Source organism: Musca vetustissima, unplaced genomic scaffold (assembly GCF_032173495.1).
Source record: "Musca vetustissima isolate MV318-11 ecotype Yass unplaced genomic scaffold, APGP_CSIRO_Mvet_v1 utg566, whole genome shotgun sequence".
NCBI lineage: Eukaryota > Metazoa > Arthropoda > Insecta > Diptera > Muscidae > Musca > Musca vetustissima.
Genome location: NW_026884077.1, coordinates 53,270 through 71,030, shown reverse-complemented (window position 1 = coordinate 71,030; position 17,761 = coordinate 53,270). Strand labels below are relative to the sequence as shown.

The following is a 17,761-nucleotide window of genomic DNA, read 5'->3' as shown; positions in this document are numbered from 1 at the left end:
TGTCATAAATTATTTGGTTGTTGTTGCCTCGGCATGCATTACATCACACATTACTATCGGTACCCACAGCTCCTGTAAACGAAAATGGTTGGGCATTGTTAATAATGCCAGCACGATCATTTGTGGTTGGTTGCTGAGTAGTGGTCGCCAGACCCGAATTTACTGCAGCCTGTCGCATTTCCGCAGCTGAAGCTCTGTAAATTAGAAAAATAAAAGCAATATATTATTAATATTGATTTGAATACTTATTTCTTATTGGAAACATGCATGAAATATAATTTGCCTTAAGGGTAAGATAACAATGAACTCAAAATTGTGTTTAATTTACAGTGCAAAATTAAAATGGTATTTTTTTGTTCAAACAAAAGTGCTTTAAATTAAAAAAAAGTTTCCTACAAAAATTATATTTACTGGGTTCGAATTAGGCCGTACTATGTGCAAAAAATGCTACTCTAAGTTAGATAAAGAAAAAAGTAATGGCATAAAGAAGAAGAAATTTTACACTACCTCCACCACACAGGGGGGAACAAACTAAATTCAAGACCTACCCAGCAAATTTTTACCTCCAATTGGGATGTAAAATCATTTTAATATAAAAAGGGGGTTATATGGGGACTACCCCTGAATGGGGGGCGAATACTAATAATTTTTGGTAAGGAGATTTGTTAACATATACGACTACAAAATACTAAATTACAGCGTATTCGGTTGAAAAAAAAACACCCTCAAGAACCCAAAAATACCGAAAAATCGGGGTACCCTTAAAATGGGGCTACCCGAAAAAGTGGACATATATTTATAATTTTTAGTAGAGAAATTTGGTACCTAATAACAACCCAATGAGTTTGGGGTACCATCGGAATATACACACCCCATCCTAAACTCATTTCCATATGTTATGCCAAATTTTGTCTCAATAGAACAAACATCCGGATTATTGTGCCCCATTTACATAAAATCGGATGAAAGTAAACATGAGAGCTATATCTAAATCTGAACCGATTTCCACGAAACTTTACACACATCATTGTAGACTCAATTCAGTACGCTATGCCAAATTATGTGCAAATCGAAAGTTATGTATGAACTTTGGTGCACCATTTACATAAAATCGGACGAAAATATATAGACAGCTACATCTAAATCTGAACCGATTTTCGGCAATTTCAATAGGTTTCGTTCTTGGGGCAAATAAAAAAATTCCATTGCGAAAATAATTCGGAATCATCATTTTCGTATGGAAAAAAAATTCGGAATCATTTTTTTCTTAAAGAATTCGGAATAACTTCTTATGTATTGAAACAAATTATAAATACTTTTACTTATTTCAGGCCATTTTTTTCTGTGAAACCCTGAAATTCCGAATGATAGCAACTTCGGTTGAAAAAATACATAGAAAAACTTTAAAATATATAATGAGGACTGAAATTATAATAGAATATATTAAAAAAACATGCACAAAATAAAAAAAAAAAAAATAATTACACCGGAAAATTACAAAATTGCTAAAAAACTTTTAGAAAAAATCCTAATGGTCTAAGAAATTCAACAACCGCTTAAATCAAATAATTCAAATCGAAAATAAAAAAGGTTCCCACAATTCCATTAAACCCTGGGAATTAGGGAATACTATAAATTAAACTTCTACTGTTTAGGAAAACAATTGAAAACTAATTTAATATACTGCAATTTTTTCTAAGCTAAAATAAATACAAGTGAAAAGAAATCGCATATTTGCCTTTTGCTATAAATGGTTTTCGATCGATTTTTTTTTGTTTCGAAATAAAATACAGATGTGTCAGAACGATGTTTTGATGATGGCGAGTGAGCGGGCAGTTGGGCGATCAGGCAGGTTGATGGACGTATTGTGTTGTGTGCCACATCATTTACATTTGCAATTTTTTATGATGGTTAATGCTCTTGTTGTACTTTACACATTGTACACACAAATTAGCAATTTCAAAATACGTTTAAGGTTTAAGGTTTAAATGTTTGGCAGTATTATTTTTTTCTTTAATTTGTGAATGTAAGAGAAAGAATTTTTTTAGCATTTAACGACACATTTATTGTTGGCGTTTTATTTTATTTATTTTTTTGTAGCATTTAAAAAATGGCAGAATTTTTTGTTTAAATTTATTTAAATCAACAATTAAGTCTATAAGGAAACTTAGGGGGTTTTAAAATAGCAAAAATATATTTAGCAAATAATATAGGGAAAATCACATTTAATAAAGTCATCAAATACCAAGTGGAAATTTTGAAATATTTTAAAAATTGTATAAATTTTCAAAAATTGTCAAACTCGTCAAAATAAGTTCGAATTTTTCATAAACGACAAAAAATAGTACCGAATTTTGTTCTATATAATAGTACCCAATACTATAAAAAATAGTACCCAATTTTTTTTCTATACGATAAATCGTACAGCACTTTGTCTATACAAAAAACTAGATTTTTTATTCAATTCGAAAAAGTAGTAGAGATTTTTTATTCGAAAAAATTCTAAATACGAATTTTAGAACGCAAAAAAAAATATATATCGAAACTATTTTTTCTTAAAATGAAAATTTTTCACTTCGGAAAATTTTCAAATTTTACAGCTCTTAAGTGTTTTGCTCTTTTGGGAAGTCAGAATTTTGGGTGGAATCTTGGAACCACATTTCGAAAAATAGTAGCATTTTTTCTACTCGAAAAATAGTAGGAATTTTTGTTATCTGAAAAAAATAGTACCGAATTTTAGAATACAAAAAAATTATTCGGCTATAGAAAAATTTCGTTTATAGAAAACATTTGGATTTTTTTTTTGTTTGTAAAAAAAAATTCGGAATTTTTTTCTTAAAAATTATTATTTTTCGAAAAAAAATCAATTTTTAGAGCTCTGAACTGTTCTTTTGGGGAAGTTAAAAGTGTAGTTGTTATAAAATTTCTTCGTGTGAATATTTTTTCCTCACTTGGCATGTGAATGACTTCTGCTTTAAAAATTCTCTTTTCTTTACTTTTTGCAAAATACAATGGCTTAATTTTCAATACAAATTAAGTTCGGCAAAAGGCAGTTTATATTAGGTACATTTAGAAATATATAAATAAAACTTTTTTAAATAAAAAAAAAATAAGAAATAAAAATTTTAAATTTTAAGGCAACACAAAAAAATTCAAAAATGAAAAAGAAAAATTACTTTTTATGCACAATAAGAATTCAATACTTTTTTCAATTTAATTCTACATTTTGTTAAGTAACATTTTATTTTGTTTTTTATATATCATTTAAACTTTATTTATATTTATTTAGTGTTTTTTAAGTTATGGATGTTATCATTTTAAATACTAACTACGCTAGTAGTTATATTGTATGTATGTATGTAGTTAAGTAGCATTAGTGAGTATTTATTATTATGAATAGGTATTAAGTTTTGTTTGCCTTGCATGGATTATGTTTTTAGTTTTTCCTTTTTTGTTTAAAAACGATAGGTACCTCTATTGTTTGTTTGCTTTTTCTTCAATTTTAGTTTAGTTTTTAATTTTTGTTTTAGTTGCTGTAATATGGAAGCTAATTTATGTATATATTATTCTTTCATATATTTGTATGTCTGTGTGTGTGGTGTTTTTGTGTTATTTGTTTAAATATTTTATATAATTGTGAGCGTTGTTTCATTCAATGGGAATCCAAAAATATATTGATATATTTTGTATTATCTTGCTTGCCTGCCTTGCTTGATAGCGAGCGTCTGTCTGCTTGGTTTTGAGATCAATTTTTTATTTTATTTTTAATTTTTTGTGATTTAATTTTATTTTTGTTTTAATCTTTTGGTGGGGCATCTTGTAACGGCTTTCTATAGTTGTATAGGTTGGTTTTTTATTTTAAATATTTTTTTTACAAACCAAAAAATTTATTTACTTTTGTTTTCGGTTATGTATTTTTTTCTATTTATATTTTTTTCTGTTATGATAAAACACAATTTAACAAGTTTGTCCTTCGTTTTTTTTGTTTTGTGGTTATTTAAATTTTAACGGCTGTTTTCAATTAATACATATATTTATTTATACTCTGTTTTTTTTTCAATTTTCGCTGATATTGTATTTGTTATTTGCTTTTTTGTTTCATTTCATTACTGAGTTGTGTTGTTGGCGTTTTTTTGTTGTGGTTTTTCATTTTGCCTTTAATGCATTTATGTTGGGCGCCATACATCAGGATCTTCCATTAGTGTAATATTTTGATCTGTGCTCACTTGCATTTGTCCAACACTACCATCGGCTTGCATTTGTGTGGGAGAGGAGGCAGCAGCGGCCATGTCCTCACGTGAAGCCCTTGTTATTGTTTTTTTTTAATTTTCACAAAGGCATTAAAGGTAGCAGCAGTGGTAGTGATTCAAGGGAGACAGACAAAAGGTGAATCGATTTTTTTGTTTTGTGAAATATTTTTCATTTGTTAGGTAAGCATGTTTTGTTTTGTTTATTTATTTTTTTTTTTTTTTTTTTTGAGTGTAAGAAGATCAGAGAAGAAACAACAATAACAAAAAATCTTGTATTAATTTTTCATTAAAAGCTTTCAAAGGGTAAAAGGCTGGCTGTTAGTTTTAAGCCTGTCATTATTCACATTTTGAAAAAATCGGAAAAATCATTAAAAACTACGTTACTTACTTTTTGCCCAGAGACATCATGCCATAAATAACACCGGTAGCAAATACCAAAGCACATGGGAATAAACTACCCAATGAGAAGCAAATAACTACTGGAATCACAGATGCTCTAAAAAAAACAAAGAATCCGTTATTAATAAATAGAATTTAAAAAAAATCAAAATTTTTTACTTACACACAATACAATGCCGCACGATTCCACATGGGTCTTGAATCGGCAATATCAGCCAATTGCCCGACATAATCTATACAGAAGAAACAGCATGGCGCCTCTAAACTCATTACCAGAAAACCTAGCAGGATTTCTATGATACCACCAATGAGACAGGAAACATTTAACAGCAATAAACTTAAAGCATTGAAGAGACCAAATAATATACAAACTGGAAAGAAGAAAGGAAAAATAATTTGTTAAATGTATTTCAAATTACTTAAAATAAAAAAATATTTTTTTTTCGTGTTGAGAAAAAAATTCAGAAAGAAATCAGATTTTTTTTTCTATAGAAACAAATAATCCGTTTTTTTTTCTGTATAAAAAATTAGGAATAATTTTTTTCCTATAAAACAAATCGGAAAATTTTTTCAAATAGAAAAAATTCGGAAATCGATTTTATGGAAAAAAATGTGATACACATTTTTTTCGTATAGAAAAAATTCGGAAACACATTTTTTTTCGTATAGAAAAAAAATTCGGAAACCCTTTTATTTCCTATAGAAAAAATTCGGAAACACATTTTTTTTTCGTATAGAAAAAAATTCGGAAACACATTTTTTTCGTATAGAAAAAAATTCGAAAACACATTTTTTTTCGTATAGAAAAAAATTCGAAAACACATTTTTTTCGTATAGAATAATTTTTTTCCTATAAAACAAATCGGAAAATTTTTTCAAATAGAAAAAATTCGGAAATCGATTTTATGGAAAAAAATGTGATACACATTTTTTTCGTATAGAAAAAATTCGGAAACACATTTTTTTTCGTATAGAAAAAAAATTCGGAAACCCTTTTATTTCCTATAGAAAAAATTCGGAAACACATTTTTTTTTCGTATAGAAAAAAATTCGGAAACACATTTTTTTCGTATAGAAAAAAATTCGAAAACACATTTTTTTTCGTATAGAAAAAAATTCGAAAACACATTTTTTTCGTATAGAAAAAATTCGGAATAATTTTGTTTTAGTAAAAAAAATCGGAATAATTTTCTTTGGGTAAGAAAAAATTCGGAATACTTCGTAAAGAAAAAAATTATTTCGTATAGAAAAAATTCAGGAAAAAATGTTTCTTATAGAAAAAAATTTGGGATTTTGTTAGTATTGAAAAAATTTATTTCGTATAGAAAAGAATCGAAAAAATGTTTTTTTCATATAGAAAAAAAAATTGTCTTAGAAAAAACTTCTATTTTGAGTTTCGTAAAGGGAAAGAATGGAACAATTGTAGCCTTAAAAAGAACTTTGAGTCGAATAAATTATTTTATTATTTGTTTTCATGCCATTATCTTTCATTTAAGCCATTTCCCTACAAAAATACATATCTCTGCTTCTCATTAGAAATTTATTACATATCTCCTGCTTTTCTTATCAAAAAAAAAAAAAAAAAAAAAAATGTTAATAGAACTCTACTAAATACACATATACAAATGACGCCCCTAATAAGATTAAAGTACTTCTCAAATTTCAGATAATACAAACATGTATAATATAAAAAAACCACAACAACAAAAATTAGAACAACTCAAACATAAAAAATACGTATGTGACAACATCAGTAGCTGTTTAGCCAACATCGAATAAAATGGTTTATTAAATTTTCTTCTTAGCCAACTAACCGACTTGGGAAATCAATTAACAAAACTGTATTCTACAAAGATGTTTATTTGGTTTCTTATACCTTTCGGCAAAGTATCCGTTAAGCGACCAGAGAAACTCTTAATAGAAATAATAAAGATCACAATAAATGCGTGCAAAAAAGAAAAAAAATAATAATGATGTTGTTGACTTTATTATTTAGTCATGGAACCGGTTCCACTCAATAGAACATAGACTAGACTAGCGAGCATCTTTATTGTGTTGGTGGCTCGATGACTGACTGGCTGAGTGCAGTTGTCTACTTCGGAAAGATTAATTTGTATGCAGCATGTGGAGGTTTGTTGTGTGCTGCTTAGTGACGTGGTTCCTATAGCATGTTTGTTGTTGTTGCTGTTGTGGGTTAATAAACTTCATTGCCGGCTTTTTTATTACACATTTACTCGTGGTTGTTGTTGTAATAATGTTGACGTAGCCAATTCGTTTTCTATGCCTGATTTTGACCAGCCAGCCACATCAATAAATCAAAAATCTAACCATAAAAGTAATTAATAATTTACAGTAGGTTGTTGGAGCAGGAAGGAGGTAGAGGTTGGGGGATGTATTACTTTCTAATTCAATTATATATTTACTGTTTTTACTTTTGTTTTGCCGTTATCAAAATCGGTATTGTTTACCCTCCTGCCAATGACTCATTAATGGCGTGCGTATTTTTAGCCGGAAAAACAAAACAAAATCATCGGTGAACTTCAAGCACTGCCAAGACAAATGAAAATTGCATTATAATGAATGCCATTCGTTTGTTTATATTTGCGCTTGAATGTAGTCTATTGACTGCGGTATATATTGTGCATCAATGCAGTTCATAATGGTTCAATGCGAATTCCTTTTCTTCTACAAATAATATGGGGCATTGATCATCCTCTATAAAAAATAGTTCCGAATTTTTTTATACGAAAAATTTTCATTTAACATTTTTTTCTATAAAAAAATTGTTTTTCGAAATTGATTTAACATTTTTTTCTATAAAAAATTGTTTTTAAAGTTATTCCTCTGAAGTTTTTTCTATACGAAAAAAATTGATTTTCGAATTTTTTTCTTTTCGAATTTTTTTCTATACGAAAAAAATTGATTTTCGAATTTTTTTCTATACGAAAAAAATTGATTTTCGATTTTTTTTTCTATACGAAAAAAATTGATTTTCGAATTTTTTTCTATACGAAAAAAATTGATTTCGAATTTTTTCCTATACGAAAAAAATTGATTTCGAATTTTTTCCTATACGAAAAAAATTGATTTCGAATTTTTTCCTATACGAAAAAAATTGATTTCGAATTTTTTTCCATACGAAAAAAATTGATTTTCGAATTTTTTTCCATACGAAAAAAATTGATTTTCGAATTTTTTTCCATACGAAAAAAATTGATTTTCGAATTTTTTTCCATACGAAAAAAATTGATTTTCGAATTTTTTTCCATACGAAAAAAATTGATTTTCGAATTTTTTTCCATACGAAAAAAATTGATTTTCGAATTTTTTTCCATACGAAAAAAATTGATTTTCGAATTTTTTTCCATACGAAAAAAATTGATTTTCGAATTTTTTTCTATACGGAAAAAATTGATTTTCGAATTTTTTTCTATACGGAAAAAATTGATTTTCGAATTTTTTTCTATACGGAAAAAATTCACTGACGTGAGATTTTTTTCTATACGGAAAAAATTCACTGACGTGAGATTTTTTTCTATACGGAAAAAATTCACTGACGTGAGATTTTTTTCTATACGGAAAAAATTGATTTTCGAATTTTTTTCTATACGAAACAAAATTGATTTTTAAATTTTTTTATACGAAAAAATAAATTGTTTTCGATTTTTTTTCTATACGAAAAATTGTGTTTCCGAATTTTATAATTTTCTTTGATGTAATTATTTGTGGTGCTAATTACAAAGCTAGATGGATGTCTGTCTGTCTATCTATTAGTTCATCTGTACAAAAACCTTAAACCACAAATGAAACCATTGAAGCATTCAAAGAGCCAAGTAATTTGATAAGTGGTGTACACACAGAGGGCAGGCACAACAAAGCCATATAAAATTTACTTAAGAATTGTAAAAACATTAAATTTAAATAAATTCGAAAATCGAAATTGCTTTGGCATATTTTTTTCTAAACTAAAACACTTTAGCGCACTTCCTTCCCCCTCGAAATCCTGGCAAGGACACATATTGACATAAAAATGTGTGTGTGAGTGTGTTATTAAACATATTTTCGGAAATAATCACTTGACAATGGTAACCCATATTCTGAACAACAACAACAAAAACCATAACATCAAGGATACAAAGAACAACAACAAAAACATATGCATATACATACACACTGACTGATATCTAAACTGAACTGAGAGAAGGTATTTTTGAATGTAAATGTTGGTGGTGGAGGAGGATGAGGAATGGTATGATGTTAAGGGGGGTTTTCCGCCATCAATGTCAACCAGCGTCGAAAGACAAACGAATGAAAAAAACGTAACAGAACGACCTTAAAAAGTAACCCAACAAACAACATTACAACACATCTGGTTGGGAGGCGTGCAAACATAGTCAAAGGACATACATCCCCGTCCCAACCCCCACCCACATAATCTTTGTGTGTACTACAACACTCCGCTACGTTGTGATGGTGATAATGAATGTAAAGGCTCGTCAGTCAGAAAAACTTGAAGCAGCAGAGGCAGCAGCATGTACAAACCGAACTGAGCGTAAATTAATGATAACAAGAGACTAGCCAGCAGCAAGCAAGCAACAAAAAAGGCAACTTGCATACACACAAATTGACGAACCAAAAAAGAAAGAAAAAAACACACACAGGAAAAATCGAAGAACCAAAAAAAAACTTTTTTTGTACACATACAAAATCGATTCCAGCATAGATTTTCATGGTGATTTTTTTGGAAGACACACACACAAACATAATTAACTTCCTTCCATCCTCCATAGCTAGGTTTGGCATACTTACAGAATGCTCCTGTGATACCAAGAAACCGCACACCATATTTAAAATACCAAGGCTGGTCGTCTGTGGGTCCAGGCTGTTGATTAGGCCTGGCCATTAAACTGGTAATTTTTTCCGCAAAACTCTGCAAAAAAGAACGCAAAACACATTATTAACATAAATACCGACATAAATCAATAAGAAAATCAAGAAAATATTCTATCACTACTCTTGATACCATCTGCAATATCGTATCGTCGTCATCGTTTCTATTCCCCCCGCACCAAAATTACTTTTAGAATTTGGTTGGTTGGTCAGTAGTGGCCACATAAGTCGTCGTTGTCAATTTTTTTGTTTCCATTTCCGTTAGAAGTTCCACAAACTGTAGGTACTTTCTTCACTTTTCCGTTTACTCACCATTTTGTCTGTGTATTTTTATTTGTTGTTGTTTTATTAGATAAATTAATTCTATTAATTGTTTAAAAGTTTTCCCGTTGCAGTTGAACTTTTTTACTTTTTTCCACTTTTTTTTTTCTTTCTTGGTTCTTCTTCTTATTTAGGGAGATGTAGGTCGACTTTTGTCGTTTATCGTTTTTGTAGGTGTTATCGATACAAAATTAAATTGACAAGGGAAATCACTACGAAATGGTAAAACATTTTGTTTGGTAGCTGAAAGATAATCACATGGAAATGGTAATTGGAAGGTAAAAGTATGTTTACAGCCCGTTAACATGATTATTTATTTATAAATATCTATTTGGAGTTTACGTACATGCAATAAACGTAGGCGTTAAACATCGCCTTTGATTGGGTGAGGCCTCAAGGTAAATACGGACAAGACGAAGATATGTATTTTCACTAGAAAGACTAAAATGGAACAGTAAATCGAAAGACATACAGCAATGGGATGTCTGTAGAAGAGCCATAGGCTTTAAATGGGGTTTCAATCCAAAGGTGATACATTGGATCTATTAGAGCTTTATTAGACCAATTTTAACATACGCGTTAGTAATCTGGCAATGGACAAAATAAGTAATGCAAATGTGGGATTTTTCATTGAAGAACCGAAACCCGAAATTTAACTTTGCCTACAAGATCACAATACAATCCCACAGGCAGATGTTCAAACTATAACGGAGTGTCAGAAATGGGTTAGTGCCAACTCTGGTCAGGATATAACAAATATATTGGCTGACATTATACAAGCCATAAAACCTATAACCTCTAAAATAGTTAAATTTAAAACTGTTTTAGAATGTATAAAAACGGTAAATAATTTTTCGCAACATGGTGTCGTAAGAATCGGATCACATAATAGGGAGCGAAATAGCAAATATACTCACATGAACTCTTAGTGAAGTGAGGTCGTGCGCAACAGAAACCAACAATTTTTTTTGGAATGTGAAAACCATAAACATTTTATGGGGAGACCCAAATTTTAATGCTAAACAAAAAAGTCGGCAGGCTGACGGGTATTCTCAAGGGACATAACAACCTGCAGACCCACTTACACAATATTGGATGCAAAGGAAGCCACTGGTGTAGAGCACGTGAAGAAGACAGTGAAACGTTAGAATATTTCCTGTGGCACTGTCCAGCCATTTCAAGCTTCCGAACCCAATTCTTAGAAAATTACACCTTGCGTAAAAATAACCAACCTAAAAAGACAAAATTCTTAAAAGTTTAGGAAAAGCAAATCCAATGATTACATCCTTCATTCTTTAGAGGACACCTCAGGCCACTCACAGGTTTAACAGAACATGTGGTAGTGTAAACCACCTCTCATTTCAATTTAACCTTGTGTGAATGCAGCAGGCCGATGGACTTCGATTTCTACGCTGATCAAGGATTACAATTTCGCGATATTTGCCGCATCGATTAAAATTGTAAAAATATCTCAAATAAATAGAAAAGCCGGTTGAATATGTTCATATGTAAATATGGCATATGGTCTGTCCCCGTACTGCAAAAATCTACTACTTTTTACTACTATAACGAATTTTCCTTTATGATATCGAAGATAATAGTAAAATCGAGTAGATTCTTGCGGTACGGGAACAGACCAATAATAATAATACACTAGACTACAGTTTTTGTTAATTTCGTTAAGTAAGCATACCTGTTGTTATTGTACCATGGTATTGGCCTAAATCTCTATTTCGACACGATACACAAGAAATAATAATACTATTTTGGACTCCCTGCTATGCTATCATTCATATGTGACTTCTCAAATGGTTTGTTAGCATTTCCAGTTAGATTCCCATTGGTCATATTGGTGATAATCGATTAAACTTGTTTATCGATATTAAAGCCATATGTGTGCTAAATACATAGGGGTTGTGTCTAGGCTACAATAACACAACTATCAATGGGAATTGAATGACTATTGTGAATCATAAATGAAAATTGGGTAAATTTAATACTTTTAAGACAACAAGGAAACCAATATAGCCAATGAAAGGTATATTTTTATGCAGGAGCGTGGATATAAGATAATGAAGCAATCTATACAAAAAATAAGAGCATTGAGATTAGATTATCGATATATTTTTATAGGGTCCGTTCCTGAACCTTAAAAAATTAAATTTTTAATATTTTTTTAAATGTTAAAAGTATTACACTTTTATAAGTATGTAATCTATATTACATGCTATTCAGCAACTACAAAAACTACATCTTGTTAGATCTTTTTTGCAATGCCTTGAATCCTGTATATGCCTCTGCAAAACACCTTTTTGGCTATTGCATCTTTTTTTCCTAAATCCACTGACCTTTTTTAGAAATCCAGTGCAAGTAATACAACAGATATTTGCTAGAATTCTGGCTAACTAGCCTCTTTATATTAAACTAAAATGTCATTGTTACGCCTTTGTGTCCATTCGCTGTCGGTCTTTTTTTGTTGTCTGTTGTCTAGCGTTTGCTTATTTTTCCAGGCAGTTGACAGTTACAGGTCAGCATGGTGACCTGCTGTTTGCCAAATTAACACCCTTCGGAAATTTGTTGCTTTTTTTTTGTTTGAAATTTCTATACAGTTATTGTAAAGGAATTTTCATTCCTTTTGGCAGCAACAGATGAAAATTTTGTTATGAAAAAAATCACCTTTTTAACAAAAAATAATGACCAATATGAAATATTTTTAAGTTGATTTTTTGACATTGTCTATAGTATGCCGATTTTCCAAAGAAGTGGATAATTCAATTTTTGCCAGTTGTAAAATTTTTGGATGCTCATACAATCGGACAGAAAATTATTACAACGTGAAATAAAATCAAATGAAATATATAGAGGACCAATATTACAAAGAAGTTCTCTGGACATGTTGAGAAGTCTATGTTGCGAGCTCATCTAATGGGCGTTACTATATATGATGTTATATCGTATTTTAATTTTTACTATTTTAGCGATTATTTTTATTGCTCCGTTTTCTTCAACATTTTATCCTGACCATTTATTTTTTTTATAATCCCATAATTGTTTCAAATTTTATCCATAACTTCGTAAAGGGAATTTAATATTTAATTGCATTTTCTTTTAGAAAATCAGCAGCTTCCTTCTTTATTTCCAAAAAATACAAAACGGAACTTGCAGATTAAATTTCTTGTTTCCTTTCCAAAAAAATATCAAAGGTCCAGCAACAGGAAGAAAAAAAGAGCAAAACTTATTGAATTGCAATAATTTGTTAATGCTCTTTAAAATATATTCCTTGTTCTTAAGAAGAAAAGAAAACCAAAAATAAATGAAAAGGACCAAAAAGTACAGCATTTTTTGGATGGATGATCCAAATAATCTTCTTTTTTGCTAATATCTCCTTTATCATCATCAGCATCAAAGAAGAAGAGCAGAGTGAGTGCTCATTTTTCAAACAAAAAAATAATTCTGCTGATTAATCTCTTTTTTTGCACAGAACATTTTCGGTCTCAATGGAAGGCCATACGCACGCGGCCAGGTACCCAACAAATTTTGCCAGCCATTGTTTGGCAAATTAAATTTGTCCATTGAATGGGCAGAGGCCGGGCAATGGAACAAAGGCAAATGAGTAGGAGAGTCCCACAAATGGTCAATGCTTCGTTTTTATTGTATCTTTAATCTTGACCACAAAAGGCAAACGGTTTTTGGCAAACAAACATTTTGGGTTAAGTCAAGCATGCGCAAAAACAGATGTTTCTCGTTCGTTCTTTTTTGTTCGGAAGATTTATGAAATTTTATTCGCAACAAAAGGATACACCTAAGATACAAGATCAAGTTCATTGATAAAAAAGAGAATTTTGTAATTCAATAGGGTTATGATTTTTTTTGTTTAATAAAAATGGTCGTATGCCGATTGCGGAGCAGAACCGAGTCAACCTAATAACATTTATGGGGGCCATCAATTAAAGGGTATATCTTTATAACGCGGTTAAAATTTGTATTGCAGGCAGTTAATTTTGTCAAAGAACGGGAAGTCCTAATCCAAATACGCCAAAATATAAATTTCGAGGAAAATAAAACCGGTTTCCTGAATTTTTGAACCGGATATTTCGTTAATATAAGCGATAATAGTCTGGTTCAATAGATTTAGCAAGTTTTTTTTACTAACTTTCTAATAATATGCATATATGGCATTGAAACCGGTTTTATTGACTGCATATCCGGTTCAAAAATTTGCAAAACCGTTATTTTTTGCCCTAAATATATTTTTGTTGACGTATTAGAAAATTATTAAGGTGAATCCGACAGTTCTAAGAAAAAAGAACCGGGTTTCTAAAATGTTGAACCGTATATACGGATAATAAAACCGGTAATAGTACGGTTCCATAAATTTAGCACAATAGTTTACTAGCTTTCTAATGATATGCATATAATGTATTGAAACCAGTTTTATTAACTGAATATCCGGTTCAAAAATATGCAGAACTGGTTCGTGTTTGCTCTAAATTTATTTTTTTGACGTATTAGACATAACTATTCATGTTCTTAGCAAATAATTAAGGTGAATCCGACAGATCTAGGAAAAAAGAACCGGTTTTCTAAAATTTTGAACCGGTTATTCAGATAATAAAACCGATAATCCGGTCCGGTTTAATAAATTTAGCTCATTTGTTTACTAGCTTTCTAATGATATGTATATATAGGGCATTGAAACCGGTTTTATTAACTGAATATCCGGTTAAAAAATTTTGAAAACTGGTTCTTTTTTCCTCCAAATGTATATGTTTTGCGTATTTTTGCATAACTATATATGTTTTTCGATGATAATTAAGGTTAATCCGACTGTTCTATGAAAAAGGAACCGGGTTTCTAAATTTTTGAACAGGATATTCGGATAATAAATAAATTAAGCACGTTTGTTTACCAATTTTTTTGCATATAAAACTCTTTTATTTTCAATATCCGAAAATAAATAAATACATTTTTTGCGCTTTCTAGCTTTCTAATGATATGCATATAAGGCGTTGAAACCGGTTTTATTATCTGAATATACGGTTTTAAAATTTTTAAAACCGCATATTTTTCAGAAATAAATTTTTTTTGCGATAATAGTCCGGTTCAAAAAATTTAGCACGAATTTTTACTAGCTTTCTTATGATATGTATATAGGGCATTGAAACCGGTTTTATTTTCTGAATATCCGGTTCAAAAATTTTGCAAAACCGGTTCTTTTTTCCTCGATTTTTTGCGCTTTCTAATGATATGCATATAAGGCGTTGAAACCGGTTTTATTATCTGAATATACGGTTTTAAAATTTTTAAAACCGGTTATTTTTCCTCGAAATTTATTTTTTTTGCGTATACCAAACTATATACGTTTTTTAGAAAATAATTGTGACGAATCCGACAGTTCGACATAATAAGGAATATACGCTGAATTTATTGAAATACATTCCGGGTTTTAGTGCCATGGCAGGGGTAAAATTGAGATAGGACCATTAAAATGTTAAAATTTCGATTTCTCGCCTTTGAGGACCCCACCTAAAATCTTATGAGCAATAATTTTATAGAATATTGCGAGGATGAAAAATCACATCTTGTGATAATTAGAGTTCGGTTCAATAAATTAAGGACGAAAAGCACACACAAAGAAAGGAGTTAGAAGGACGAACGGTTTTCTACAAAAAATTTATCATTCGATTTTATTGAATAAATGTAATTTTAACAAGTAAAAAAGTGTCAGTTGGCGTTGCCGACGGATATATATCTACCCTCACCCTATGGTTTGCGGAGAAGGTCTTCGGAGTTACACACAGGTTTTATTATTCGTTTTATATAACGTATATGTTTTATCAAAGATGTTTCAGATGTTATGTGGATCAATTCAGGGTTTCAAATAAAATTTACAAGATTATATCATATTGACCCTTTCTGGGGCAGGTACCAGAGGAGAGGGCAGACGGGTCCCAATTTCAGACTTGAACTAGGCTTCGTACAGATAATAGGTTGTGCAATGTTTAGTTCAAATCGGAAATTCCATTCGCCATATATTGGATTTATAAATATTAAAAATGTGGGGGGAGGTACCAGAAGGAGTGGACCAATGGGTTCCATCTTCCTACTTGATCTAGGCTTAATTAAGATAAAAGATTGTACACAATTTGGTTCAAATACAAAATAAACATACCTTCCATTTAAATTCCAAATTCTCAGTTTTTGTGGCTTAAATTTCCCTAAAGCGTTTTCTAAGAATTTGAAAAAAAATAAACATCGAATGTGCTGGCAAATTATGTATTAAAAAATTAAAAATATTTCTTATCATTTAATATCCTCACCATCCACACCACCAGATATCCTTTTACAGGATAATATCAATAACATAATTTTTTCTTGCTGTGATAACAAGGAAATTATTAACAGCTCGTTAATTAATATTCCTTGAAGATAAAATCGAACAAAAGGATATCAAAAAGAGATTCGAACTCAAAATCAGATAAATTTGCAATTGAGCAGAATTCTTTGTAAATCAATTACAACAATTGAAGCATACAAAATTTCAGCTGTTTAAATATTTCAATTATGTAATGTGGAAATTAAAACAAGGAAAATCTTTCAGCCGTTTAACAAGAAGCCTGAGAGGAGAAGAAGAGTAGCAAAAATTGCTCAATAGCCTGTAATGTGATACAATTTTTTTGTTACTATTTCTTGGAAATACTTAGGAACATCTTTTTTCAAGCTTGCTTCCTGATGAGCCACTGAACCAGTGGCCATTAGGGGCATTCGTCCATCCATCTTTTTATTCAATTTAGTTTTCCAACTGTTTTTGGGCCATCGCCTGCTCGCTGACCGGTTCGTGCAAAACATTATTGGCTATGAAATTTTCAATTTCATGCTGGTTTCATTATTTTCATTTTGTTTTTGCAGCAAGAGGATAGCGAAGTTATTCATTGTTGTCCTCCTTCACCGTTGTGCCATAAAGATGAACCATTTACAGCTGCTGAGTTTTCATTTCAAAAAGAATCAAAAAGGATGTCACAGTTAGTCAGTTAGCCATCCAGCCAGGCAGCTCGCACTTTAGTCTCATGCCGCTTAGATGGCTATTTTGTCATGGTGCTAATATGTTAAACAGCAGGTCATCCCGTTAGGTCACGGGTGGGATGATTTTCCAACAAAGAAAAAAATGAGTTGTTAAAATGTCAAACAGTGCGAAGTGCATTAAGTGATTTTTCGGGAATATCTCTCAATTTTGTAGAACATTTGTGATGAAATAACCCTACTTTTTCGTTTTCAACAATTTCCAAAAATTAGTATATTTTTAGAAATAAATTAAAAATAAATCACAGCAGAAAAAATAATAAAAAAAAATTAAAAAAATCCACGCCTATTGTAGGTCTCTAAAAACATTATTTTTAAATACCGCTTGTTGGAGGTCTCTTGAAAATTATTTTCAAAATTCAGTCCTGTTGGAGGCCTCTAATAATTTATTTCTAAAAATTTTACGTTTATTGACCTTAAAAGGTTTACAATACCTAACCTTGCCTTGCCCACCTTCCCTACCGCATATCAAGGATTCTTGTGTGGGATATCCTTAAAACCAAAATTTAATCACAATGACCTTCATTCATATTTATGAAGGTCATCACTTATGAGTGTATGCTAGATTGCTAACATAATCTAAGGTATGCTGACCTGTCAAAAAAAAAAATGCAGCTCATGTTGAAATGTGCACAACGACCTTCGTTAGAGGAAGAAAAAAGGACTGATCCATGTTTGTTGGTTTGGTTTGAGGCAACAAATCCCTGATATGAGAGCAAAGTTACACACATATGACCTTGAGATAGACAGGTTTTACTGTTAACCAGAAAACCCAGAAAGCCACATTACATTATGGTTTCTATTGCAACCTTAAGGGCTTA

General features: G+C 30.5%; 1 protein-coding gene across 2 annotated transcripts; it reads right to left on the bottom strand.

Annotated features, from left to right (window-relative positions):
• Nucleotides 1-40: 40 nt before the first annotated feature.
• Nucleotides 41-9,922, bottom strand: LOC133331078 (calcium channel flower). 2 transcript variants are annotated; one of them, XM_061539488.1, is made up of 5 exons: nucleotides 9,852-9,916; nucleotides 9,459-9,579; nucleotides 4,813-5,020; nucleotides 4,639-4,746; nucleotides 41-194 (listed from the first exon to the last, which is right to left on the bottom strand). In XM_061539488.1, exons 1-5 carry the CDS (start codon nucleotides 9,852-9,854, stop codon nucleotides 44-46), a joined length of 591 nt encoding a protein of 196 aa, XP_061395472.1. In that variant the 5' UTR covers nucleotides 9,855-9,916; the 3' UTR covers nucleotides 41-43. The 2 variants fall into 2 exon arrangements, with proteins under 2 accessions (XP_061395472.1, XP_061395473.1); XM_061539489.1 differs by lacking the exon at nucleotides 41-194 and adding an exon at nucleotides 4,157-4,305 and having other exon boundaries at nucleotides 9,852-9,922.
• Between the last annotated feature and the right edge of the window lie 7,839 nt (nucleotides 9,923-17,761).

Bases quoted from the DNA above. Each gene is read 5' to 3' on its own strand.
- LOC133331078 (XM_061539488.1), bottom strand. The intron at 5,021-9,458 runs GTAAGTATGCCA...TCTTCTTTCCAG, and splicing joins TGGTATCACAGGAGCATTCT to TTTGTATATTATTTGGTCTC. The intron at 4,747-4,812 runs GTAAGTAAAAAA...TGTTTTTTTTAG, and splicing joins CGTGCGGCATTGTATTGTGT to AGCATCTGTGATTCCAGTAG.